Source organism: Toxorhynchites rutilus, chromosome 2 (genome assembly GCF_029784135.1).
Source record: "Toxorhynchites rutilus septentrionalis strain SRP chromosome 2, ASM2978413v1, whole genome shotgun sequence".
NCBI lineage: Eukaryota > Metazoa > Arthropoda > Insecta > Diptera > Culicidae > Toxorhynchites > Toxorhynchites rutilus.
The window spans coordinates 113723134-113750403 of record NC_073745.1 but is presented as its reverse complement, the minus strand read 5'-3'; the positions used below and the strand labels follow the sequence as shown (position 1 = coordinate 113750403).

The 27270-nt window shown below is 37.5% G+C and overlaps 1 protein-coding gene and 1 long non-coding RNA gene across 2 annotated transcripts in view; both read right to left on the bottom strand.

Moving 5' to 3' along the window:
- Window positions 1-951: 951 nt before the first annotated feature.
- On the bottom strand, window positions 952-2462 carry LOC129770954 (uncharacterized). The gene is made up of 3 exons (XR_008742244.1): window positions 2352-2462; window positions 1686-1806; window positions 952-1300 (listed from the first exon to the last, which is right to left on the bottom strand). It is a non-coding gene; the product is annotated as an uncharacterized LOC129770954 (long non-coding RNA).
- A 6200-nt stretch (window positions 2463-8662) lies between these two features.
- The window catches only part of LOC129767957 (myb-like protein O), a 33592-nt gene continuing 14984 nt past the window's right edge, over window positions 8663-27270 (bottom strand). Inside the window, exons 3-5 of the mRNA XM_055769278.1 lie at window positions 20013-21607; window positions 16497-17153; window positions 8663-9908 (exon numbers count right to left, since the gene is read on the bottom strand). Of these exons, the coding sequence (XP_055625253.1) occupies window positions 9103-9908; window positions 16497-17153; window positions 20013-21607 (3058 nt within the window). The 3' untranslated portion in view covers window positions 8663-9102. The remainder of the gene's footprint in view (window positions 9909-16496; window positions 17154-20012; window positions 21608-27270) is intronic.

The window sequence follows — 27270 nt, the reverse complement described above, 5'->3', positions numbered from 1 at the left end:
GTTTAACGGATATGGAATTCAGAATTCAATATAACTTATTGAACATTCAAAAATTTAATGAAATTGTCCATAGAAAAAAGAAAAAATCATCTCCGGGAGAAGATAAAATATCCTATGAAATGCTCAGAAATCTAAAGGAACATACAAAAATCGCTCTAGTAGGATATTTGAATGACATCTGGAAAGAATGTTACCTACCTATGTCACTGAGAACAATTTTGGTTGTTGCGATCCCGAAACCAGGAAAAGAGCAAAGCAATATAGATGGGAAACGACCGATTTCATTGGTACCTACTCTAACTAAGGTAATGAATTCCGCTGTTTTAGAAAAAGTGCTTGGTTTTGCCAACAATAGAAATATCATCCCACGGACATCCTTTGGTTTTCGTAAGAATACATCGACAGTGACATGTGTTAACTATTTACTAAACACCATAAAATCGAACAAAAGAGAAAATTATATCACCGCAGCAATATTTTTAGACCTATCCAATGCTTTTAACACAGTTAACACAAGTATGTTAATAGAACAAATGCAAAACTATATGTTTCCTCCAGAAATAACTTCATGGATAGCGCAATTTTTAAAAAACAGGAAAAGAACATTCAACAGCAGCAATAAAATAGGTCGATTTATAGGCAATGGGCTACCCCAAGGAGATGTTCTATGTCCTACATTATTTAATATATACACATTCCATTTACATATAACTGAAGATAATGATGCAGTAATAATCCAATACGCAGACGATTTCTGTATCATAACCCGATCAAAGAACATCTATAACCTTAACAATAAACCACAAACAGTATTAAACCAATTTATTGATGAAATGTCACAACTAAATTTTTCTATAAACCCGGATAAAACAAAACTCATGCTTTTCCAACATTCAAATAATTTTCTCAACATCAGTATAAATAATAAATCAATAGAGTCAGTAAAGTCACATATATATTTAGGTATTACTATGGACAAATTTCTTAGTTTCGGAACTCACATTAGAACAGTTAAAGAAAAAATTACAGATAGACTGAATGTGATTAAAGTCCTAACCAGTATTAAGAAAGGAGCCCATCCACAGATGATGACATCTATTTATAAAACATTGTTTCGAAGCGTAATAGAATACGGATCATCTATTTACAACAGTACTAGCACGAACGATCAAAAAACAACTTGAAACAATCAATAACAGCTGTTTACGAAGAATTACCGGTTGTACAAAAACCACTACTATCAATACTTTAATGGCAATAGCTGCTCAGCATCCTTTAGAAATCAGACACGAATACATAGCTGCAAAAGAAATATCAAAAACAATTTATTACAATAGTATACTAGCAGAACAATTGAAATCTTTATCACAACATATAGATACGGATAAATTAACTTACACAGAGAAAGTTTTCCTAAAACATAAAAATATTTTTGATATTATCTCACCTCTAGTACACAGAAACAACAATAGTCAAATAATTGAAATAAAATCCACTCTACAACACATGAACCATTCGAAGAAAAATATGAATCCCACACAATTGAGACAAATTGCTCTATTCCATATGAACCATATATACAAAGACAGACCCAGAATATTTACAGACACATCCAAATCAAACAATAGCTGTGGCATCGGAATATATAACGAATACTGTAGAACTAGATATTCATTTCAACTTACCTCAGAAACCAGTATTGCAACTGCAGAACTAATCGCAATAGATCATGCCTTGAATATAATCAGACAGAACCAGATTATTATGCCGGTTATGTATACAGATTCAAAGACTGCTTGTGAAATCCTAAAATAAGCACAATACTCAAAATTATTACCCGAAATGATAAATGATTTACTGCGTAAAGCAGTAGAGTGGAACGTAACAATCCAATGGATTCCGAGTCATGTAAACATATTAGGGAATGAAATAGCTGACCATCTCGCAAAAGCAGGATTAACTGAAAATACACTGTCTTCTGTCTTCAATAAAATACTTCTAAAAGACACATTTTGGAAATTCAAGCAAATCATGATCAACAATGGTAATTTGTGGTATCGGGAATATGCAGAAGAGAAAGGAAAAACCTTTTTCCAGTTTCAAAATTCGTTAGGTTTTGAAGCCTGGTTCTATAATAAACCTCTAACGAATCAACAGATAAGGCTACTGAACAGATTACTAGCAGGACACGATTTCTCTAAATACTGGAAAGCAAAAATGAAAATCGTTGATGATAATTTATGCGAGATTTGCGATGAGCCAGAAACGAGCAATCACATTATATTGCATTGTCCAAAGTTTGGGCATATCCGCTCCAAATACAATTACGATTTTAGATTCAATACACTCACTGAACTTTTTCAAACGAAGAATGTAAGTTTTTTTATAGAAGTCACCGAATTTTTAAAAGAAATCAAAGTAGATTTATGAACGTCTAATTAATGGTAATACACAATCGTCCGTTATTTTTGGAACTGAAAGATGTGTGATGAGTTAGCTCTGATCAAAACATTTCACGTGCCATAAGAAATATTTCAATCGAAGAAACGCAACAGGGCAATATCAGGGGTTAGACATCAATTGAATATAGGCTACCCAAAATCAAAATCAATATGGCGTCATTTGTTTATCATCATATCATTTACGAGGATTGAAATCGAAAAATGCGCTGCTTTATTCTAACTGCATGAGCGATTTTCATATTTCGGTTTCACATGGAGGTGTTCACATTTAACATGGAGTTTAAAGTTAGCCACTATTCGACTATATAACCGGACCGAGTTGTAAACAACAGTAATTGATTGAACCAAAATGTCAGTAAACCGCAGCAATATTGGGTACACTGGCAATATGAGGGATTTGACGTTTTAGTCGTACCCCTGGGCAATATAGTCGAAGCAACTTAGCCCTTTTATTTCATGAACTGCTGAATGTCAGTGGTTCGCACAGAAAAGAAGAAGAAGAAGCCGTGACGAGACGAGACGAATTGCTCGTCTCGTTTTCTGGAATAGGGCCCTATGAAAAAGGTACGACTTGTAGAACGGCATGGATTCTATCTTCTTGAGATGACGAGTGATCAAAAGAGCTCTGCACTTCAATGCCGGCAATTGCAGTTTGAGCCCTCCATTGTTTCGATTTCGCGCAAGTTGCTGCATGGGAATGCGCTCCGGTGTCCTGTTCCATAAAAACGAGCCCATTTTCGACGTGATTTTTGCTGTGTGCACTCCGTATGGTGGTAGAATTGACGAGAGATACCAGATTTTGGATGTGATGAATGTGTTGAAAAGTGTTACCTTTCGATGTAGTGTTAGTGCTCTCATTGAATGTAGCAACATTCGATGAACGAAATTGTTTACCACGGAATTCCAATTGATTGTTATCATATGACGAGTCGAGTTTGCATAAGTGATGCCCAAAATTTTCATTGTGTCGATCGTTTGCAATCACGGAATGGTCATTGAATACCACATTACCAACATCAAAGGCTTTTGTTTTCTCCCAATTCAGTCTTGCACCGGAGACCTCTTCGAATTGTAGAAATAGTTCTTTTACTCGTTCTACTTTTCTCACGGATGTTGCGATGAGACTGATATCATCGGCATACGCAACAACGAGATCATCCTCGCACACACGTTCCAGTTGTTTTACCAACGGATGTAAATAAAGCACGAATCCATGCACTTAGATAAGGGATCTCCTTGCCGAACCGATCGCTGGATGGGAAACGCTTCGGATAGATGACCGTTGATCAGTAAGCGTGATGATGTCACCGAACCGATTTGATAGAGTAAATTGACTAGCCTCGGGATGAAGCCGAGTGAGCACATGTTGCGGTGGAGAAATTATCGATCCACTCGATCAAAGGCGTGGTCGAGGTCAAATGAGATGAGTTTACCTTGTTGTTTATGTATCTTCATTCGATCTATACGACCCTTCAAAGCAAGCGCAGCTTGGAAGATATTTCGTTCAGCATTCACACACTCACACTAAGCACTTCGTTAGCACTCATCACTCTTTCTATTCGACCTTTCAGAATACGTGACATAATTATGTAGTCGTAGTTGAGCAGCGAAATGGGTCTATACGAGCAAATTGTCTCATCAGCATGTTTCTTTTTGACCAACATAATTACTCCGTCAACGAATTCGGAAGGGAAACGACCAGCGATTGCCTCATTTAGTATCAAGTTGATCTCCTTATGTATCACATCTATGGTACGAAGAAAGAAATCCTTTGGCAATCCATCAGGGCCTGGGGATTTCCTAGACGCGCTTGTTTTGATTGCCACGATTATTTTTTCATTTCGTTCATTACGCTTTCGTTCACCTCGTCATGTTCTGGAATAACCCGTTCGCATTCAAACGTGTCGTTTTGTATGGTCTCGCTTTCTGCATACAGCCGCAATTTTTTTTTTTCTGTATTATAGTGACTTTCAACTCATTTGGCTGGTTCGTCACTTCTACTTCCATTTTTGGAAGAATGTCGGGAGTGAGAATTGAACTCGTGACCTTTAGCGTGAGAGGCATGGATGTTACCACTACGCCAGATCGCCTCCACGAGCCGCAAAATATCGGAATAGATTATTTCGCATGTCTCCGGAATTTTGGATGATCTCATTTCTCTCGTCACGAAGTTCGGTGATCGTGGGTTTTTGACGTAGAACTACGTCTTTCATTGAGGGTGCCAAATCAGAAAACAGGTCACGTTTTTATGAAATAATGTAAACGTAATAACTATTTTTGCCGTGAACGGATTCTGGCGATTTACATACCAAACGAATCGGAAATTCCCTAAGATTTATTTGATATGCTATACATTCCAATCCCATAGTCTGTATATGATTTAAATTGATGAAAATTGACGCCATATGAGCCTTGATAAAAAAATATATTTTGGAAAAAAAATCATAAAGGCTTCGTTGGTGCCTTTGACATTGCATTATTGCATTGAACTGACGCTATGGTGAAGCAGGTGTTAAGGTTGTGCACAAAAAAAAAGTATTTGGGGAATACCAAGTTTTAAATAAGTTATAATAAACCATTAATCTATTTGGGTTCGCGTGCAGATAGAGTTTATTTCGCTTATTTAGTGACCAAGAAACTAAATGTCGTTCCGGAATTTCGTATGTGATTTGGTTTCGCTTGCCAGTAGCAAAACTTTCTCCACTAAGGATGACAGCTGCGCTTATCTCGAGCATGTATTGTTCTTTCAGGGCGACCAAACTGGTAGACTGGTAAAATAATATCCGCAATTATAAACAAGCGACTTGAATTAAACCACAGCGTAGTTCTACGTCAACAATGCGGTCGTATTTTGAACACAACCTTCCATTCGCGTTGACGGCGGAATAGTTTCGACATCTGGATACGACATTTGTTTGTATGAGGCCAACTATTCTCTATCAGATTAGTCTTCCCTAAGGCAGTTTTAAATTGCTAAAATTTGTATGAATTTTTTTTTACGTTATTTACCTACTAGAAGTACGTTGTTCTGACCCTAATTTGAACTATTTTCTATGAATTTTCAGATATTCTCACCAAAACTTACCATTATAATATAAATCTTTATCTTTAGACACAATTTTTGTATGATATTTTCTCACTACTTGCAAGCAAAAGTGATTTTAAATTATATAGAGTACTAATTTATTTTGGGAAAAATAGTTTTCATTCATAACTTTATTTTAAAGGTGTGTTCATTTCTTCTGCCAACCCATATTGTCATGCCTACTCCCCCATTTCGTAATACGAAGCTCAATGCCGTCAACGCGGATAATTTTCTTTCCTCCTTCTTTCACCTAACTGAAATGTGGATATTGACTCTTCGGAAATACGGGTCTCGTTTATACGTTGAAATATTTGAGTAATCGATCACAACAGCATTCCAACCCCACGTTGAAGAGTGGACAGGAGAGTCCATCGCCTTATCGAAGTCCCTTGGGAGTCTCGAACGATTCCGGCTGATCGTCTGAGATCCGCACACTGCAGCGCATGCCTTCCATCATTACTTCAATTAGTCTTGTCAGCTTTTGGAGAAAGCCGTTGTCGGCGATCGATACACGCCGACCTTACGACGCGAGTTGGGTTGCCGGTCAGTATTCGACGTTCTGCTGAACAGACCGTCCAAGACTTAACCAGAAGTTAGACAATGGAAATCCCGCGTAACGAGAACTCCAATGATAACTTCCTTGCAAGGGAGGGGTTTGGTTAGAACCGTCCTGCAGTACAGGCCAATTCTAATTCCAAGTTTGTTGTAAGTTTCTATGTTCCACTTGCAGCACAAGTGAAACAGAGTCCATGCTATACTTTTTATACAGTATGTTCTCTTCCAGTCGCTGGTTAGGTTAAACCGCGACGAAATCTAATTGCTGATCCTAGCACAACTGACCTATATCCATACTCGCGAACGCGTGCGCGTAATGAATCAGCTCTTTGTAATCTGATCCTCCGCTCGGTCAGTGGCACGGCAGCGCGCTCATATTGTCGCTTTACAGCTGGTGGAACGAAAATTGAACGAACGCTAACAGCTGATTTCAGCTAGCGGCGACAGCCGTATTCGTCCATGATTCTCCACAGCTGTCGTCGGTCGATTGTATCATATACGGCCTTAGAATCGACGAAGATCTAGTGCGTCGGGACTTGATTATTGCGGCACTATTGGAGGATCTGCTACAGGGTAAAAATTTGGTCCCTCATTGAGCAACCGAGCATGAATCCGGAAATATAACTTCCCACATATCTGTTTACTATTGGCAATAGACGTCGAAAGAGGATCTGGTATATAATTTTGTAGACACCATTCAGGATCGTGATTGTACGGTAGTTCTCACAATTTAGCATTTTTTGTGGATGGATCAGATTGGCCCTTCTTTCCACTGTAACTGTTCCAGATCCCAGATCCTGACTATCTACCACTACATACACCGTGCAAGTGTTTCAGGACCTCCATTGAAAAACTCCGCTGCGAGTCCATCCTTATCAGCTGCTTGTGATTATTTAGTTGGTTAATGGCCTCTATAACTAAACTAACCGTAAGGTTTGGTACGCGTCGTTGTTAACTGCACTGGTGTATTACTCTTCAACGACGCCTTGGTATCTTGTATGCGCGCTGTTCAAGTGTTCATCATAGTGGTGCCTCCACCTTCCGATCACCTCGCGTTCGTTATCCATATTTAAAACGAATCGTTCAAACTTTACGAAAGCCTTGCAGTTTGTGCTGAAAAACAGATTTCTTTTCTCCCAAACTAAAAAGTTTTATTATTAGAAATAGTTTCAGGAGCAGAAACAAGTTTTGTGTAGAGTTTTACAACAATTCGTCGCTCTATTATAACACTCATCATTTTTTTCCGGTGAAACACAAACAAAACGGATACTGGCCACATGAATTTGTTTAAAGGTTTGAGAGGTACGGCATTCGAAGAAAAAGGCTTCGCGGTACTATAGCGCACTTCTTCTGCAGTACCGTTTATCTCGTTATTCAATAGTCTCGTATTGGAACATTTCGGTGATTGTTCCATGGTATAATACTTTCCGCAACGTTTCGATTCGTCCAGGATAAGATATCCAATCCGTTAATACCCACAAAAAAAGATTGATCATCTGCCAGGTCTTCTCGGCCGAAGTGGCCGACATCTTCGAGGCAACTACATATCCATCTTCCAAGCCTTTGTTGGTCGTCTCCGATTCGTCAAGCGCCATTGATGCCATCGGTGCGACCAGGTCCAAACATCCATGGGTACAGGCCATCAGGAAGTACATACTGCCCGACACTGTGCTCATGTGTGTCCCCGGACACAACGGCATCGCAGGGAATGAAGCGGCCGACCGGTTTGCCGGAATCGGTTACACCATACCGTTCTTCACGAACTCTTTCCGCACCTTTTGGACCGAAAGGTGGTTCGCAGAGAGGGGGCAGTTCCTCAGAAAAGTCAAGGACACGATTGCCAGGTTTGACGATGTTAAAGGACTGAGAGAACAACGAATCCTGTCCAGACTGAGGACCGGTCACTGCTCGGTCTCACACGGATGCAATAGAGGACCCTTCCATCTACTCTGCGACCTCTGCCAAATCCACAACTCCGTCGAGCACTTTTTGTGTGGTTGCCCGAAAGGGACGATCCAGCAAGAGTAGCAGCGCTTGTCTGCTACCTAAAAGATGCCGAACTATTTTTTAAGATCTAGCGTCTGAACAATGGATCAGACAAGAAGATCCTTGTTCCTTCCCCTCCACGATGAAGGGGAATAAGAACACTTCGGCATCTTCAACGGCACGGCTTCCTCTCCACTGGCCAGGAGCCATGGGTCGAGGACATCCTTGCCATCTGGTCCAAGAAGCAAACAGCAAGTTCCTCGTTAATTTATGTTTCGCAAAAGGATTTATGTGTTTAATTTTTACGTCCGATATTTATGTGATAATTTTATGTGCAATCTGTTCCCAACAAAACCTTGCGGCAATGCCGTCGATAAAGAGGCGAACCAGTCCAGGAGGCTGAAAACCTCTCAAATAAAAGATTTAAAAAAAATTATAATTATTGATTGATAAAATATAATACTAAGAAGCAGCATTAAGTCCGCAAAGCAAAACATGAAATTGTGAAATTGTGTAAGTTCAATAAACCAACATATTGGATTTCGGAACAACTAGAGACCAAATTCAATCCCGCCAGTGTTATTCAAGTCATAATAGATTATTTATTCCATGTACTTCTTACGTTTATTTAACACGAACACGAAGTGCAAGCATAATGCTTACACAGTTATGTGTAAATTTTATGAAATATTGGAAAAGCAAATTGCTCGGAATTCTCAGAGGACAACATCTACGGGGTGAGTCATATGTGAAATTGTAGGTAATCAATACCAGATGATTATTTGTTTGACATCCTATTTTAATAAGCAGCATTGAATCCAATTGTTTTCCATAATGCTTTCTATATAGTAATTGTAATTGTATGTATAATTCCTATGTTTTTAAAAGTAGTGCTACACTACTTAACCACGCACCTCAGAGAAGCGAGGTTGTCTTATAATTCGTACAAAAAATTATAAACATGTGTCATATAACTTATTGGCTCTTTTAACACTATTTGTACAACTTATCACTCTAGCAGTCGCCATTAACGCCATTTTTATCCGTACAATCACCATCATCAGCTGATGCTGTGAGCTTCTGTTCCTTACCATCATGATTGTTCTCTTCGGAGATGGTTGCCTCTGTTAAATTCTTTTCTGTTTGAGCCGTTTCCGAACTGGGTTCCGTAACGTCCGGTTCCGAAGCTGGTTGAGATTTTTCCAAAATGATTTCGTCTAAACCATTTGTTGCATCGACATCCATTGGCTCCGGTAATGGTTCATTTTCCTGTGTAGCTTCTTTCATCTCTTCGTCCACATCAGATGGTGTAATTGTATCATTTTCAACTGCTGCTGATGACGAATTCTCTTCTACTGTGCCATCAAACATTTCTTCCAGCATTTTGAACGAGTTATCGATCTTGGTCATTATTTCTTCTCGTTTTTCTGTATCTTCCTCATTTTCAGTATCTTTCGGAATATTAACACCTGACATAACACTGGTTATTAGGGGAACAGTCTCTGTTGAACATTCTCCACCAACATTTTGCTGCTCGGCGTCTGACGGAATGCAGGAATCTTCTTCACTATTCGATTCTTCAGCTACTCCATTTTCCAAGTCGAGCGGATCGACAGATCGATCTTCCACTCCTGTCGGCGTAGTATCGATCTCCTCTGTAGATTCGGCATCATTCTTGGGACTCGGTTCAGCAGCCTCCATGTCACCCAAAATTTCCTCCTCCGCCTCGACAGCTTCTGCTTCGGCCTCTTCTGTAGTTTCCTTCTCTTCGAGTGCGACGGTTTCGGTTTCTTCGGCAGAAACTAATTCACTACTGTTTGCTGTGAATTAAAAATGCAATTAGAAATTTAATTAGTACGAATGGTGCGGCCATTGATCAATCTAAATCACAATCAGCTGGAATATTTGAAGTTCAGTGTTGTAAAATAGTATATCGGGCTACAGTTGATAACGGCACCGAAACGATTTCGAATTTTGCTATTGAAAAATTCCAGAGGAGTGAACTAACGAAAAAATATTGTCTACTGCCTTACACTACAACTTTTCTCTGATTTACAGAGATGCTCAGTTGAATTATATAGTATATAGTGTCGGACATAATAACCACCTTCACTACCTACAAAAATCTTATAGACTTCAAGAGTTTAATGTTTTAATCAGGCGCGAAACATTCAAAGAACCAAAACGGCAGTGTTTCATAACTTAAAAAAGATTTAAATTCACCAGTCTCCGTAAACTTCCGCTTCATAAAATTGCTAAACTAATCAGTTGTATAATGGTCGAATAATAGCATTGAGTGTTTAAGTCGTATATGCTGAACTATACGTTGCATAAAGATTATTAAGACAAAATAGAAATTTTTGTTCAACCATGGGTGTTTATCTATTAACCAGTTAAATATTAAATATTAAGTATTATAAATATTGGTTGAACAAAAACCAGAAAAACGTTTCGACAACATTTCTCAACACCAAAGTCCCAGTCCCTTACCGCTCACATTTTCGGTCTGCTGCATCGGTAATTGGCCCTATTAATAACACAACAATGGAAGCCTCATATCAACAGTTCCACTGTGTATGGCCCAACTGTGAACATTCGAACAATAGGAATACTCTTACGCCTCAACGGCTACTATGTAATACATAAAACAAATGTTTATCAAAAGATAGGAATACTCTTACACCAAAACGGCTACTGTGTATTAGATAAAACAAATGTTTATCGATAGGAATACTTTTACGCCTAAAAATGGTAACAGTGTAATATACAACAAAAGTTATCTTGAAATAAAAATGTACACGAATAAATTCGGCTCTGTTATAACTGATTTGCCAAATGAGCCTAATAAAATAAACTGATCGGACAAAAAAAACAGCCACTTCGTTAAAAAAGTTGCAAAACGTGTCGTGAGCTTCGCGTATAACGTTTGATTCAGGAACATCTCTCTTAATTCGTTTAACAGGTATTGAAGACGACGATGAGCTGTTACTCTCAGAAGATTCGTCGTGAGATATTATTGTATAATTCAATAAGATTCACAGCCGGTCTGTTCCCACTTGAGAGCGCCTAAATAGTCTGACTTGAACCTACAGTTCAGAATGGTTGCCATCAGGTAACTTGGGGTTTCCCCTGAGTAGTGGAAATGACTTCCCAAAAAGAAAGAAAGTTCTCCAAACGATTTCAGAAGCCTAGCGTACTGCTCCATAAGGCCCCATTGTTATGTCTTCTAAATTAGTGAGTGTGTAGCCGCCTATGATAGTTTTGATTTGTAGTGAAGTATGTACACACTCTCAGATTATCATCCTCGAAAACAATCCTTTTTTTTTAAATCTCGAACGATTATTTTCGTTCGAGGTTTTTGACCTATTTAAATCCGTAGTACTTACATTTATTCGAACAGCATCAAATTTATTTCAATACTAGCTAACCCGGCAAACTTCGTCCCGCCCATTTACTTGATTAATTCTCGAGTAATGCAGAAATTTGTGTTTTATTTGTATGGCAGCCCCCCCTAAGAGAGGGGGGAGGGGTATCTAACCACCATAGAAACATTCATTGCACCCTAAAGTTTCCATATGCCTAATTTGGTTTAATTTGCTTGATTAATTCTCGGGTAATGCAAAAATTTGTGTTTCATTTGTACGGCAGTCCCCTCTAAGAGAGGGGGAAGGAGTATCTTATCACCATAGAAACATTTATTGCATCCTAAAACCTCCACATGCCAAATTTGGTTTCATTTGCTTGATTAATTCTCGAGTAATGCAGAAATTTGTGTTTCATTTGTATGGCAGCCCCCCCTTAGAGAGGGGGGAGGGGTCTCAAAATATCACGAAAACCTTCCCCGGCCCCAAAAACCCCCTACATACCAATTTTCATGTCGATCGGTTCAGTAGTTTCCGAGTCTATAAGAATCAGACAGACAGACAGACATCACTCCATTTTTATATATATAGATATCCATAAAAATTTCATCATTGTAATAGAAAATCAATATCAGAAAAAAATTGTTTATGATTCCTTGCTGAAAACTTGATATTCTTCTATTAATGGAAAATTTAATCATCATTCATTATTTTTATGTAAAATGTAATTGTGTATTCCTAAAATGTAATCCTTTATTAATTTCATGCTCAGTTTCGTATTCGCAAAAGAGCCGAATACCCGATCGGTGAATATTCGGCTATCCGGCCTCGAAGCTTGCCGGATATCCGATATCCGGTATCCGGCTAAACTACTATCCATTTCTTCACTAGTTTTAATGCATCCATCATATAGTCCGGACCTGGCACCAAGTGATTGGCACCTTTTTCTCGCATTGCAAAATTTCCAGAGTGATAAGAAATTGCGATCAAGAGAATTTGTAAAAATCCATTGATAGCGTTTTTCGCCAATAAGGATCAAGACTTCTATGATAGAGACATTACGAAGCTACCTTTAGAATGGCAACAAATTTTACAACAATATTTAACCCAAATCGGACAATCTGAAGCATATCAAAAAGGGTTTGAATTTCGCCTAAAAATAATGGAAAGCATTTTCCCCAACCCAATATGTTATATTTGTTATTAAAAACAATAACAAATAATAAGCTGTCACTGAGGACGAAATCATATGTTTTTGTAATTCATTGCGAATGACTTTAGTGAGAACGTTTCGCAAGAGCGAATTTCACACTCAAAAATCTCTCATTGTAAAACAAGCTTGACCCTGGCCCACATGTAAAAATTGGAGGCGACATACGAATTTGTCATATTATATGTTTATATAAAGCCGTATATACCGATATACGATGCTTGTTACACTGATATGCGATTTTACCTGACAATGTAATATGACATGAATATATAAGGATGTCATACCGATATACAATTTAACCCATCAATGATATAGAAAATCGTGTTTCTGCATTTAAGACTATTTTATATATCCATGATGCATCCTTAGATTGATATTTTATACGATTGTAATTTGATACGAGGCGACCTAGCATGTGCAAAAGATATACGATTTAATGTCTGCTGGGAAGTTATTTCCACTGAAACTTATCATCATAATACAAAATCATATTAGACCCAATTTTCGCATGAGATTTTTTCACGACTTGCAGAAAGAAATAATTTTTTTCTGCAAAAAATACTAATATGATTCGGAAAAGTTAATTTTTATTAATAATTTTAATAGTTTGTTCATTCCACCTGAAAATCCATTATTGTCATTGTCGCTTTTCAAATTCGGAGTACGATGTTCAATGCCGTGAACGCGAATAGTTGACGTAGCGACAATATTTTTTGTCGTAGGAATACGTCTTTCATTTCTATACCGGAGTGTAAGTTCAATATTTCGAAAACGAGGGCCTCACTTCGGAGTAAGAAGATTTTGAGCGTTAATATCGCGGCTGAACGAAGTGGTATGGTGATATTACTTCATTCGAAAGATATGATGTAAAATGTAAAATGTAAAATGCTTGTAAATTCTTGATCCGAAAACTTGTTTCAATAGCTTGAAAATTGCTTTGAAAACAGGCTATTGCAATCAACCAAAAATCTGTATGTAAACTGGTGCCCATTAGGAAATCCTCTCTTAGGGACGAATGATCTTCCGACTAAAGCCCCTAAAAATAACAAGAGAACAGAACGGAATTCCACTCAGTTATGATTCTGCAGCGGTTTTAAAATTTTCTCGCTGGCAGTCAAAATACTGTGCCCTCCATGACCAATCCCGTTTCTATTTTGCTACCGATCTGAACGAAACATCTAGCGCAAAACGAAGCATCGAAAATAATGTTCATAAAAGCGGCCATCCTTTTAAGACTGCAAATTGTGCCATTGGTGATAGATAATACGAAATGTTTCATCATGGGTTGGAGTAGAGAATATCACACAATGTCAAAGAGACCGCCTTGTTTGCAACAGTGCCAATATTGAATGTTAAGGGGGATCTCGGTCTGGAAAATCGAATTTTGTTTTTGACGTAGGACTACGTCTTACATTAAGGGTGTCAAATCAGAATACAGGTCACGTTTTTATGAAATAAAGTTTACGTTAATAACTATTTTTGCTGCGAACGGATTGTAACGATTTGCATACCAATCGAATCGGAAATTTTCTAAGATTTGTTTGATATGCTATACATTACAATCCCGTAGTCTGTATATGGTTCAAATTGATGAAAATTGGAAGTATTCCAATTTCCCCATACATTTGTTCTGTCCATTTGTGTGCTTTCCCGAACAGAGCAATCAATAACGGGCAACTCATACAGCCGCTATAATAGAAACAACGAAGGAGGATAGTGAAAAGAGAATATTTGCGAAGTAAACCCCACCCTTGCATAGTAAGTAGCGCATCGGCTCTGTACTGATTCAACAAGCTCCTAGCTTTGTTGACTTTTTTGACCGATAGTCGAGAAACGATTTTTCATAAGCGATCATTCTCGCGATGTTCCATTTTTATCGCTGCCACTGTGTACATCTATTAGACGCGTGTTTGACGCTTGTTAAATGACGATGCACGGAAGATGCCTCTCGTTGAATACTCAGTGCAATGCGTGCATTGATATAATGAAACAAATTGCGACATATGACCAATTAGTGCATAGTTCTCGCAAAGGCAAGAAAGAATCGTTGCTTCTCGAAATGATTCTACAATACCACGTAAGCCATTAAACCTTTTCAAGGTTTAACGGAACTACTAAAGAGTTATTTATGAAATTTCGACGTATTCGCAAATGATATCCGAAATGATAAACCAACAACATTTTAAAAAAAAGATTGCGTAGTCCTACGTCCTAAGCGGTCGTATCTCGGATACAACCCCTCTAGTTTTATTTTGCGTTTTTGGAAAGCTTATGCCCTCAGATATGTTGTCCTAAAAGGATTTATCGATATTTGAATTCGTTGAAAAGTTACAGCCAAAAGTATGAACTCACTTCAAGCGATATAGTATTGCTGTACGAATTTTGAAACGTACCAATTTTGAAAGGTACCAATTTTCAGACAGCTTCTACGCATCCAACTGTCAACAGCATAATAATCATCATTCGCGCACTCAAAAAATAGAAATTACATCTTCAAATATATCTTAAACAATAACCAGAATACCCGAACTCTTCACTTTATTCGTAGCATCCTAAAAAAATCACGAAAATTCATTATTTCCCGACCTTTCAGACAGCAGTCCCCCCTTAAAGAATGGTTCATTCCATCGTCTATTCGAACTAGTGGGGAGTTTGAATTGCCCTCGGTATTTCTAGAATAAGGAATAGATTCTTACATAGGTGATTTTGGTAGACCGCTGAGCTTAATATGGAATCGTTAGCTATGGGAATAGGTGCGCTGAATAGGATGATTCTGGTTAAGTGGTTGATCCAACGTTAAGAAAAGCTTTAAGTAGATTAGTGCGGAAGCCCTTATGGGTTCCGCACATCATTGGTTTTCATACCATTCGATGCAGAGAGTTTGTGTACGATTGAATCGCACATAAGGGTTGTTGATTCTATACGTTGTCAAGGTGTTTAAAGGTTGCGCGTTCGCTTAGTAAGCGATCGATCGTGAGTTCAAAACTCAGGGCCCTCATTGACCATCTTTGTGTTGTTAAGGAATAACTACGTCCACGCAACAATAATCAGCGATGGAGATCAATCCACGGTCGAAATAAGATCGATTCATCCATACAACTGCTCTTCTCTGCAAGACACATCGGGCTGCTGTTCTATAAATAACTAAACAATGATCAATCAACTGTCTCCGCTGTCCGGTCTAACTGGATAATGGAGAACAGAAGGAAAACTCTTACACCTAAATGGCTACTGTGTAAATGTGTACCATATGCAGTGGTATAGAAGAGAATACTCTTACTAATTAGAGATATGATAAACATGTGACATGTACACGATTAAAATGCGGCTCTGTTACTGCTAAAATTCTAATGAGCCTAAAATAAAAAATGGGACAAAAAATATAATAGCGGTGGTGAAACAAATAGCAAAAATCCTGTGCCGGCAGTAAATGTTTAGAAGAAGTAATACATACTGGTCACAAATCTCGTGTATTGTATTGTATTGTATTATTGTATTGTGCCATCTTCAGTTGTTTCTACAAAGCCAGCCACGCACCAGTCCAGCGACAATCCAGTTCAAAAGATTTGTATTTTATGTATTTTCCTGTACCAATTATAATTCAATACATATACTCATTCACTCACACACTTACAAGAACATTCAGCATACTTTCAAAATATTCATTCATTCATTCATTGAGAATTGATTCAGATGCAACTTCTAACAAATGATTACTAAGGCAACGGTAGTCCTCCGTCCACCTTGCGGTTCAATCCCGATATAACCCACCTTTAGGCTAATTTTCCTCAGGCTGAAAATATGTTTAATATATTAATTTTGATCATCCTTACCTTCACTTTTTTCAATGTTTCCATCCTCCGCAACTGCTTTTTCATTTTCTGCGATTGGTTCCTCTTGGATTTCTTCTAGTTCTGTTTTTTCATCGCCGGATAATTTTTGTGTCTTTTCTTTCTCACCGGGATGCAACGACTCTACGCTACTGATCACAACCATCACACTCTCTGGGGATCCATCGTCAATGACCTCAACTTCGTCCGGTTGCTCACCATCCTTGGACGGAGTGTCTGTTTCCTCCATTCCATTCACATTTTCCACTTCTTCTATTTTCTTTGCTTCGGTTTCTTCCCCATTGCCTTCATGAACCGACATTTTGTCGCCTTCTTCGGGCTTTTCCTGCTCCACCGATTTCTCTTCGGTATCCGCATTTTCATCCATCTGCTTATCTTGTTCCTCCCCTTCGAGTGGTTCTATGATTTCAACCAAATCATCGTCAGATTTATCTGTTTTATCATCGGCGGCGCCGTTTTCAGCAGGAGTCGCCTCCTTCGAATTATCTCCAGAATCGGCCTTCTCCGCATTTTTTTCTCCCGTAGTGCTATCAGCGGACACAGGCTCCGGTTCCTTCTCCACCCTTGCTCCTCCATCGCTTTCGTCAATGTCAACATCGAGAATGTTCTCGACAGCGACGTGTACATCGCAGGTTTCAGCTGTAAGAAAAAGTGGTGATGAGAAGAGTAGTTCGTAACATTTTCAATTATTTTTAACTTTGTTTTTCATGAAAAATCATTTGTATCCAAAAACCACGCGTTTATTGAGTGACTTGGAGCTTTGTTAGAATGAAATGATATTATCGAATAAAACATGTGACCCAAACTTGTGTGGAGTAAACTCCAAGCTCGATCGGATGAGGGTTAGTATCTTAAGGCGGTATTCTAGTTTAGAAATTTGAAAAAAAAATCAATTTTTTTTCCTTCATATTTTTATAGTTTAGGCATTCAAGAATACACCTTAGAAAGGACGAAAATCCTATTATTTACCAAGTTAGAGTCATTTTGGTGATGGGGTATCTAACCTGGTACGGTCATAACAACGATCTTCAAACGCGTTATTCTCGAAACTAGTTTTTTCATACTGGCGTACACGATATCTCAAGTTCTACTGAACCGATTCATGTCGATTTATATGGATACAATCTGCATGCATCTCTCTATCGCATGAACCTCTGAAAAATGATATTTTTTGAATTTTACTATTTTGAAAAAATCGAAAATCGTAGGAAAAAACGTTCTAAACCGCATTTTGTTTTTCAAGCGGCCACCATTTTGTCAAAAAAGATGTTTTTGACTTGTCTGAGGTTCATGCGATAGTGGCATCTTTACTGATTCACAATCTGTTCGATTTGTTTGTTTTATATAACCAGAATGGCTGGAATTGTGTACGCCATGGCATAACTTCTTTTTTTAACCCTCTCACTTCATCAGCTCTTAACTATTCTAGTTATAAATATTCTTCGTTGAATTTTTGTTTTATTGTTAAAAGATAGATGAACAAATAATGTTATAATGGATAGTAAGTATATTCTTTGTTTTATTTTTACGGAACTCGGAAAAACGTCTGAAATTCGCGTCTCTACACTAGAATGCCCTCCTAATTAATCTTTGTATTGTATGAGGACCCTTTTTATAGAATGTCGGACAGTCTGACAGCCGTTCCAACAGTTGTTTGAATGCAAGTGTGGCAATTACGAGACATTCCTTGATTAAATGATTACAGGTACGCTACTCTAACTTTTCTGATTTCCTTGTATGATCCCAACTAGCAAACTAATAAGAATAACGTTTTGAATTGTGATACCTTAACCGGGTGGTTAGCGTCACGAATATCATGTCGATGAATTTCCAATCATTCAAGGCATGTTATTTTGGATAAAAATTACAACTAAGTATTGGAACATTTAGAATCCAAAATCTGTATTCGTTTATAACACGGGTCATAGTAGGCGTATCTGAAATATTTTGACAGCAAATATAATTTTGAATTTGTTTCTTTCGACGGTAAAATTATCACATTGTTCCATTTTGTTTTGAAAAAGTTGTACTGGATTGGTGCTGAAATCTGGTGGCAAACAGACGCGCTCGGAAGTTGTAGAACGAGGTTTTGAAGAAACACGAAGGATACATGCAGATGGATGACGAAACGTACGTGAAGATGAATTTTGGACAGTTCCCAGGCCTGTAACTCTAAAAGGGCACTACCAGAGGAAATATCTCCAGCAAATTTAATTTTGTTTTCGCTGATAAAATTACCAACTGTGAAGAGAGAACCATGTGCTTCCGTAGCCGGGTGTCTAGCGTCACAAATGATCAGAAATTAACAAAAACTGGATAAAGGTAAACATAGTTTGACAATGTTGCAGTCCCAGTTATTTGAGACATCTTTGTAGAACAAAGTTTGTTTTGTTTCTTCTAAGTTGCGTTAGGGTCACCATGGAAAAAAACGGTTTTATTGATCTAACTTTTACATTTCAAATTCTACATGCAAACTGTCTTCGAAAGATTTTCAGAGCTTACTAATACAAACATTTTACGATGCAGAACTTATCAATATCTTAAATTCACTCAAAGTGATTGATATTTCTTCTCCAAAAATACGCTCTCTTCATTTGTTTGTCATTCTTTTTAAACAAACATAAGCAAAGTTCATTGACGGCATTTGAAAGAGCATATTTAACTGTACATGATGTGTGATTTTCAAAACTATGTTAGTTTTTGTGTTTGAGTAAATAAAAATAAAAATCATGAGTATTTGGGTGAAAACTTCTCAATAACTTTGAGCAGGATCAAGATATTGACGAGTTCTGCATCGCAAAATGTTGGTCACCCTATTTCTGATAACATAAAAATGAGCGCACTTTTATATGTAACAACTTTGTCGAAGACAGTTTTTTTCTAGAGCATAACTGTCGAGCTCTAAATGCTAATTTCCACTTCAATGTACCTCCGGACCATTGTACAATGATGAACAATTCGGTTTCCGAAAAATCTCAAACAAATGAGAGAACTTGGATTTACTACCAACCGATTTGGCCAATTCTATTTTCAAAAAAAAAAGTTACATATAATGATCAATTATCTTTCTGGAAATAGTGAAGCCTTATATTTAATAAAGCTAAACGACAAATAGGGACCTTAAAGTGAAATTGTTTTCTATGAATATCCGTCGCTGAGTTAGTATACTTCGTATCTACAGGCGAAAATCTTATCTGATTGCTACATTAGAAGCCAATTTCCACAGTCAATCTTTAACTATGATTACTCCAAATTAAAATAGAAATGAGTTTTCATGAATAACGTATTATATTCAGTATTAATTAAAGAACAAGACAGCAATACAAATAATTTCATTGTTCAGTGACCCTTGAGGTGAGTAACAGAAAGTTGAAATTCACAACAAAATGTATTTGTTATCAATGGATGAGAACTTAGTGTCAATTTGCATTTGTCATTTCAGTCGTTTCCCTATTACTTCTATCAAAGTACCAAAATACATCGAGATTCACTACGAACCATTATCATCTTCTTCCAAAATAGTGGCCACGGCAGCTTCCGTCTCTGTCACGGTCGATGGGGCATTGCTACTATTATTGCCCTTCGTGCTTTCTTTCTTCTTCTTGCTACCACTGTCGTCCTCATCCTCGGAATCGATCTCAATCAGCGTGGTATTCTGCTCGATGATTTCACAGTCATCCTCATCATCACTCTTATCCTCATCCGGGTTACGATTGCTGATCTGTTCACCCATCATAACAAAGTCAGACTCCTTGGTGAAACCCATATTCTTAACATCATCTACACATTTTTCCTGCAAAGTTTTAAATCGTCCGATGGCATACGTTAGCAGATAGGACACATGAATGTAGAGCTCCTTCAAATCTCGAACGTTTCGAATGTTTTTGAATGAATTCGAATTGGTGAGAGTATTGATTTTGTTGACAATGTGCTGACAGATTTCCACTCCAGATAGCAGCTTTCCCTCGAAATTTTTTCGAGACCGTCCAAGCGGAGAATCCTCGTGCGGTCCGTTAACCATGTTCTGCAACAATGCCAAAGTGGGTAGCTGCAGAACCGGATTGGGTTGACCAGCAACAATTGTCGGCTGAGGCTGGCCAGCTTGAAGCAAGAGTTGTTGCTGTCGTTGCTGCAAAGCCATTTGCTGTTGATGATGATGTTGTTGCTGCTGTTGTTGCTGCTGCTGTTGATGTTGCTGCTGCTGCTGCTGCTGCTGTTGACGTTGTTGTTGAAGACGTTGTTCCTGCATTTGCTGTTGCTGCTGGATAGCCATATTGAGATGTAAACCATTCGCATGCGCCATGCGAGCTGCAGGATTCTGCATCATCGCTGCGGGGTTATAATAATTTACGGGCGGTTTCGGCGCTATGGTTATATTGGCCCTGTTGGCAATCGTCGGTGGTATGACAACTGGTGGCTGTGGTGGTGGTGCCGCAGGAGCACTCGGAGCTTGTTTCCTGACCTGAATCAGCTTTCCGTTTGGCAGTCTGTATGTTCCTTGCTGGGCTGCCGTATGCAAGTCTATCCTATATCCATTAATAGTATGATATACAGGAGGTGGTACAGAAGCACCTGTTGCGTTTGACATAGGCATTCGCAATGGAACAGTGTTTGGGGCGTTCGGAATAGCTGGACGTACAACGACTTGACGATTTGGAATCGACGTAAGCACAGGCGTCGGTGCTGATGTGGCGGGAGCGACAGCTTTTGGTGGTACTACTGTTCTTGCAGCCACCAATGGAGGTGGCTCCTCTGGATTCATAAACATGCTCATGATGTCCGGAGTACAAACCACTTCGTTGTTGTCCGTTTTCGTCTTTTTCGCCGGGGGTTGAATCGACGGCTGCTGTTGCTGCTGTGTTTGTGGTGCCGTCTGTTGAACGATGTTCCGTGGAGCAATGCGCTTTTCCGTTTTGGGCGTCAATAGTGGCGACAATACATCGAGCGCTTCGGATGTACGCTTAGCGGACTTCTTCCCAGACACGGGTGTGGCACTTTTTTTGTTTAGACCCTTGTTATTGCAACATGTTGTGTTGTCTTGCTTCATCAGACTGTTGATTGTCTGTACCGAGAGGTTCTTGTCTTTCATATCCCTGAAAAAAAGAAAAAAGGGTTTGTTGTTAGTTGTGTTTCGGTTATATTTACTTTTTTATATGACATGTTAAGAGAGGTTTGTGATATGATGATTAAAACTAGCGAATAAAATTAATACCCTGAGCGTTCGACTTTCACTGGTATCATTTGCATATCAAAAAACAACAGATGTGTATGTACCAGATGAGGTTTCTCATAAGTTTCAGCGTCGGAAGCAGCATTATTCAAGAGGAAAAGGCAAAGATTCATCTTTAATAGAATAACTTCATAACTCGAGAAATAAAAAATATATGTCCAAGAATAAAAATAAATAACCTCTTCAGTTAACCTTGACTATTTACCTAAAAGACAATGTGTGCGTATGATGCGAAAATACAGAAACACTCACCACCAGACGATATGAAAATCGATGCGATGCCTCTACCGAACAAAATTGCACCACTGTGTGTGACATCTTCCATTCGCTACATCATCGACACTCCAAAGTCGTTAGTGAGAAGACAGCTGGTAAAACCTATCAATATGATGGCGTAGGGCCGATTTTCTGAGACTGCCATTAAATTAATACCAGTAGTAGTGTATACTAGCGACTAATAAATATTTTACGTAGCATTCAACACCTCGCTGAATCTTTATGCAGTACAAAGATTCTAAGCAAACAGTATTGAAAACTCAAAGATGAGTGGAAAGCGAAACTATAATATTATAGGATAATTGTTCGCTAACTGGTCCCGGTTTAACTGGGCGAACGTTAATTGGTTGAATCAGTTAAAAAGCAGAATTTCGTAAACAATCGACGTCATATTCAAAAGGAAGATATGCTATGACGCGCATTCAAATGTAATTTGAAATGTTATGAAAATTGACATTATTTTCGCATGACCATTACAGAAAAATAATTTCCTCAAATTATATTTCATACCTGTTGTCGCACTCAATGCGAAACTTCCATTGGAAACCTTTTGTTTATCCAATATCATGATCAACGCGATTTTATTTGACGTTTAACATGCCGAAACAGTTAAAACGAGAATGTCGGTAACTGGTCTTCCCTTTTCGCCCAGTTAGCGAATGTTTACTGTACATCGTGATAAGAGTTGTTGGTTCATTCAATGTTTACGCCAACGAAATTGAATTTTGTCCGAAAGTGGAAAAGGATTTTCAGGTGAAATAACCTACTACTATATCTTTTATCTATATAAATAGAAATGAATCTCCAAATGTGTTACTAAGCGTAAAACTGGAGAACGGGTCGTCCGATTTGAGCTATCTCAGGGCCTGATCACGAACGTCACTTTACGGTGAAAACGGAATAAAATGCATACAAATTGCATACAATTCATTTCATTTTCACCGTGAAGTGACGTTCGTAATCAGGCCCTCTATTTTGTTGTGTTTTGTGCATCAAACATATATTCCATGTAACGGAAAAACGTGTTATTTGCATGTGATTAAGGAATTTTGAAAGAGAATTAATAAATGAAGCAATGAATCAATGAATCGATGAATCAATAAACCGATAAATCTATAATGGAAGCACCAATGGATCAATAAAAGAATGAATCAAAAAATCAAAGAATGTATGGATGAATATGGATAAATGGATAAATGAATAAATGAATCAATAAATCAACGAAACAATGAATCGATTTACCGATAAATCAATGAATTATTGAATCAATAAATCAATAAATCAATAAACCGATGAATCAATGAATGAAGAAACCAGTGGATCAATGAACCAATGAACCAATGAATCAGTGAATCAATGAATAAATCAGTCAATCGGTGAACATGAACCAAAGAAAAAGAATGAATAAATTAATGAATGCATTCATTGGAGATTTTGAACGCCGAATTTCCTCTGCCCATAAAAATATCTTTCGAGTAATCAGCTTTGAAAAAGCTAGTTGTGCACGAAGATTGAGTATTGCTGTAGTTCAGTTAAAAAACAGCAATGTGTAAATAATCGTCGTTATATTCAATGAGTGAGGGGTTTTCGAATGGGATTTGAATTGTTATAAAAATTCACATTATTTTAGCATGACAAAAACGTTCATTTATCCTCCTTGTAGTCGCGCGCAAAATCACAACTCGTATATTCACGCACAGAGCGTGTGTGCTCTGTAATATTGTTATTGAGTATTATTTGGCGTTATTGTTATTTATTTAAAGAAAAATATATAATTGAATGAAACAACTCCAGAAAATAGTTTGTTTTCGACTTCATTCAGTTTTAATAGTCGTTTAATTTAGCTTCCTCAAAACAAACTTATTGATCGTATGCGCGAGTATAGAAGGGTTAAATTACAGAAAGATAATTTCGTTGAGGCACTCAGTGAAAAACTAGCAAACTGTTTAGTGGAAACCTTTTGTTTCTCCAATTTCACGATACAGTGTAGATGTCTAGTGGCGACATTCGAATTTGGGATCCAAATTATTCTCTGTCAGATGTGAAGACCCGAAGCAGGTACAGGGGAACTTCGATACAACGTACCTCGTTATAACGTACCCTCGATATAACGTACACATTTTCAATGAACGAATTTCATGCCAACTCTTCTTGGGAGTTGGCAGCACCATCTCAGATTGCAGTGAAACGTTATGGGTGTAAAGACATTGGTCATTTGGGCAACTGTGTATACTTGAAATCTCCAAAAAAAATCAGACTACATTTGGAAAGGGTTAGTTTTTTCTTAATTTTTTACAAAAATTTTCTAACTCAAAAACTATAATACCTATAAAATTTTTGTCAAAATATGGAATGTAGGGAGTTGGAGTTATAACAGGAGACTTATTGGTAGTTGTATGGACTATTCATTTAACCTATGTTCAGAATTTTTTAAAACATGTTTTTAAGAAAAACGAATTCTAATTTTCAAAATATTATTATGTTTTTAAAATTGTTGCCATTTCTTTTTATAAAACCTTGAACAATTTCCTATATTTCAGTGTCTGACCAAAATTCTGTAGTTGTTGTAGTTTTTGATTTGGAAACTTTTTGAAGTTCTGAGTTTTTCAAACTTTTTTCAAAAAAATAACTTGAAAACCTACAAAATTTTAATCAGAGAATAAAATATAGAAATAATTGAAATTTTCATAAAAATATAAAAATTACACTGGAAAATAAAATTATTTTAAAAATTGAAATTCATTTTTCTCATTATTTTTTTAATTCAGAACGAAAATTATATGAATAGTCCATACAATTACCAACAAGTCTTCCAAGTCATCGTAGAAGGGCAGGGAAAAAATTTTTTTTTCAACGAGCAAGCAGTCATTTTATCTATTTACCCTCAATCAACAGTATGAAGGGAAACATAATGAGAAAGGATTCTAGTTGGATTTTTTCATCATTATTTATTAACTCTACCCAAACAGCATCATAAGAGGCAATATGTGCTATGTTTGTGAGTTCTATATTATATTCGATATAACGTACAACTCGATACAACGTTCAATTTTGAAAGTGAAATGTACGTTATATCGATGTTTCCCTGTACATGGTTTGAGGAATAAGTCCATCTAAACAAGAACTAAAAATATATTTAATCAGTGCCATCAGTAATACGTTGATCAAATTTTATCTATCAAAAAATGTCAAATAGTGTCAAATAGCACTTTCAGTTCCATCATATTAGCCGCTTTATCTCTGTTTACTGATTTAGGTGGAAATAAATACATCACACTTAGAAAAATCCTCGATCGAAAACTACCAAATACATTTGGTAATGCAAACATTAGTAGAATGTACAAATTTTTCGTACATATTGTAAACAAACTCGCATCCCTACCAGAGGTTAGTATATTCTACTCGATAACATTAATAAACTTGGATGTTGGCATAACTGAAACCCTGTGAGAGAAGCGCGTATTAACCATGTTTATTGTTGCCATAAGGCAATACGGAGGTATAATAAGGATATATATATATACTACGTGCATTTTCGGCGGGAAAATGTAGCCGATATTGGGCTTACGCATCATGGTTCTGCTTGACATATATGTTTATTAGTACGGTAGAAAATGACCAAAAGCATTTACCAAAAAAATCGTTATATATACTAACTATTTCTCTCAGTGCAGTTTAGAGTTGATATTATTGGATTAACCTAAAAATTACCAAATATTATAAAGAACATTGAAGGCACACCCCAATTCACATAAACGTATACAATTTAAGTAAACATAAATTTTTGTTCAAATAAATATGAATATCACCAACAAAAGAACAGTGACGGCATACATTGGCGCCCATCTGCGCCATCTTGTTTCTGCCCGGGCAGCGCGCCACGGTCCACATTATTTTTATCCTCACGCAAAAAAAACCACAACCGCCGAAAGTAGCGCACTCAGCGCACCCATGCCCTCATAGAGCTGTTGCGAAGTTCCCACTTCTTACGGTGTGCCCATCATCGTCACGAGTAATCTACCCATTTTCGTACCCTCTCTGCTGAAACGAACTCATACGGTTGTCTCCCACAGTTTCGACGGCAATTTCTTCACAGCACAAAATCGATAGGCAACGGTAGTGTGATAAAAGCATTCTTCTGCGCATAATTTTGTGCTCTCTCTCTATTCAAGTAAGCCAAGCCAAGTAAGCGAGAGCTGCCGGAAGAAGAAAAAAGCGTAAAGAGCGGCAACGTCGCTCAAAGCAAACAACACCATCGCATCTCACCGTGCTCGTCGGTTCGAGTCGTGGCAACGTTGGACTTCGCGCGCGTCACGTTTTGACATTCTCTTTTTATCGATCATTCGCCACAGTAAGCGCTGTGTGTATGTTTATACAAGTTTATTGGTGTATTTTTGCTCGTCGACATTTTATGTCAGCATGACGTTGGATCAGCAATTTGGAGGACCAAACTTATGAACTAGCAATGTCTGATGATTTGGTCAACTTGACCCATAGTCCAATTCAATTTAGCTAATTTTTGATGTATTATTATTGTTGTGTTGCGGATATTTCTGCACATTTTATTATATGTTATCATCATTCATTGTCATTATCAAAAAGTTTTATCGATTGTTTTATTGCGTTTTGTTTATTGAAACATTTCATAGAGTCATTTTTATCCCATTTAGTAACTTAAATTATTAAAAGTAGATAGCTGTTTGACTTTACCCAGCAAACATTAAATCGTATAATTTTGCACGTGCCAAGTCTTACAAGAAATCCGAATAAATCATAATCGCATATAATATCAATCAAAGTATGTATCGTGTATATTGGAAATCGCATAAAATGTAAAAACTCGATTTCATATACCATTATCAAATTAGGTCGCATATCGGTATAATAAACATCAATTTTATTATGTACATTGTCGTAAAATATATTTAATCCGCATCATATGCGTATATTACGCTGACGCAGTTTGTGGGTCGTATAATCGTATAATTTAAATCGATTCAGTACTGTAGTAAATCGTGTTGCATGCTGAAGAAAATCATGAAACAGTAAATCATATTAGATCCTAATAAAGAACATATTACATCGTATTGAAATGTCAATGAAATGCTGATGCACTCGAAAGTTTTAACCGCTGTTGAATTAAATTTCAGATAGCCGAAAGAGATGGCTGGTGGATGATAATCCAGATGACCGGAGTTCGAACCCACATCGGAGCAGTTTTCACCAAACATCAATCTGTGCCAATTCAAA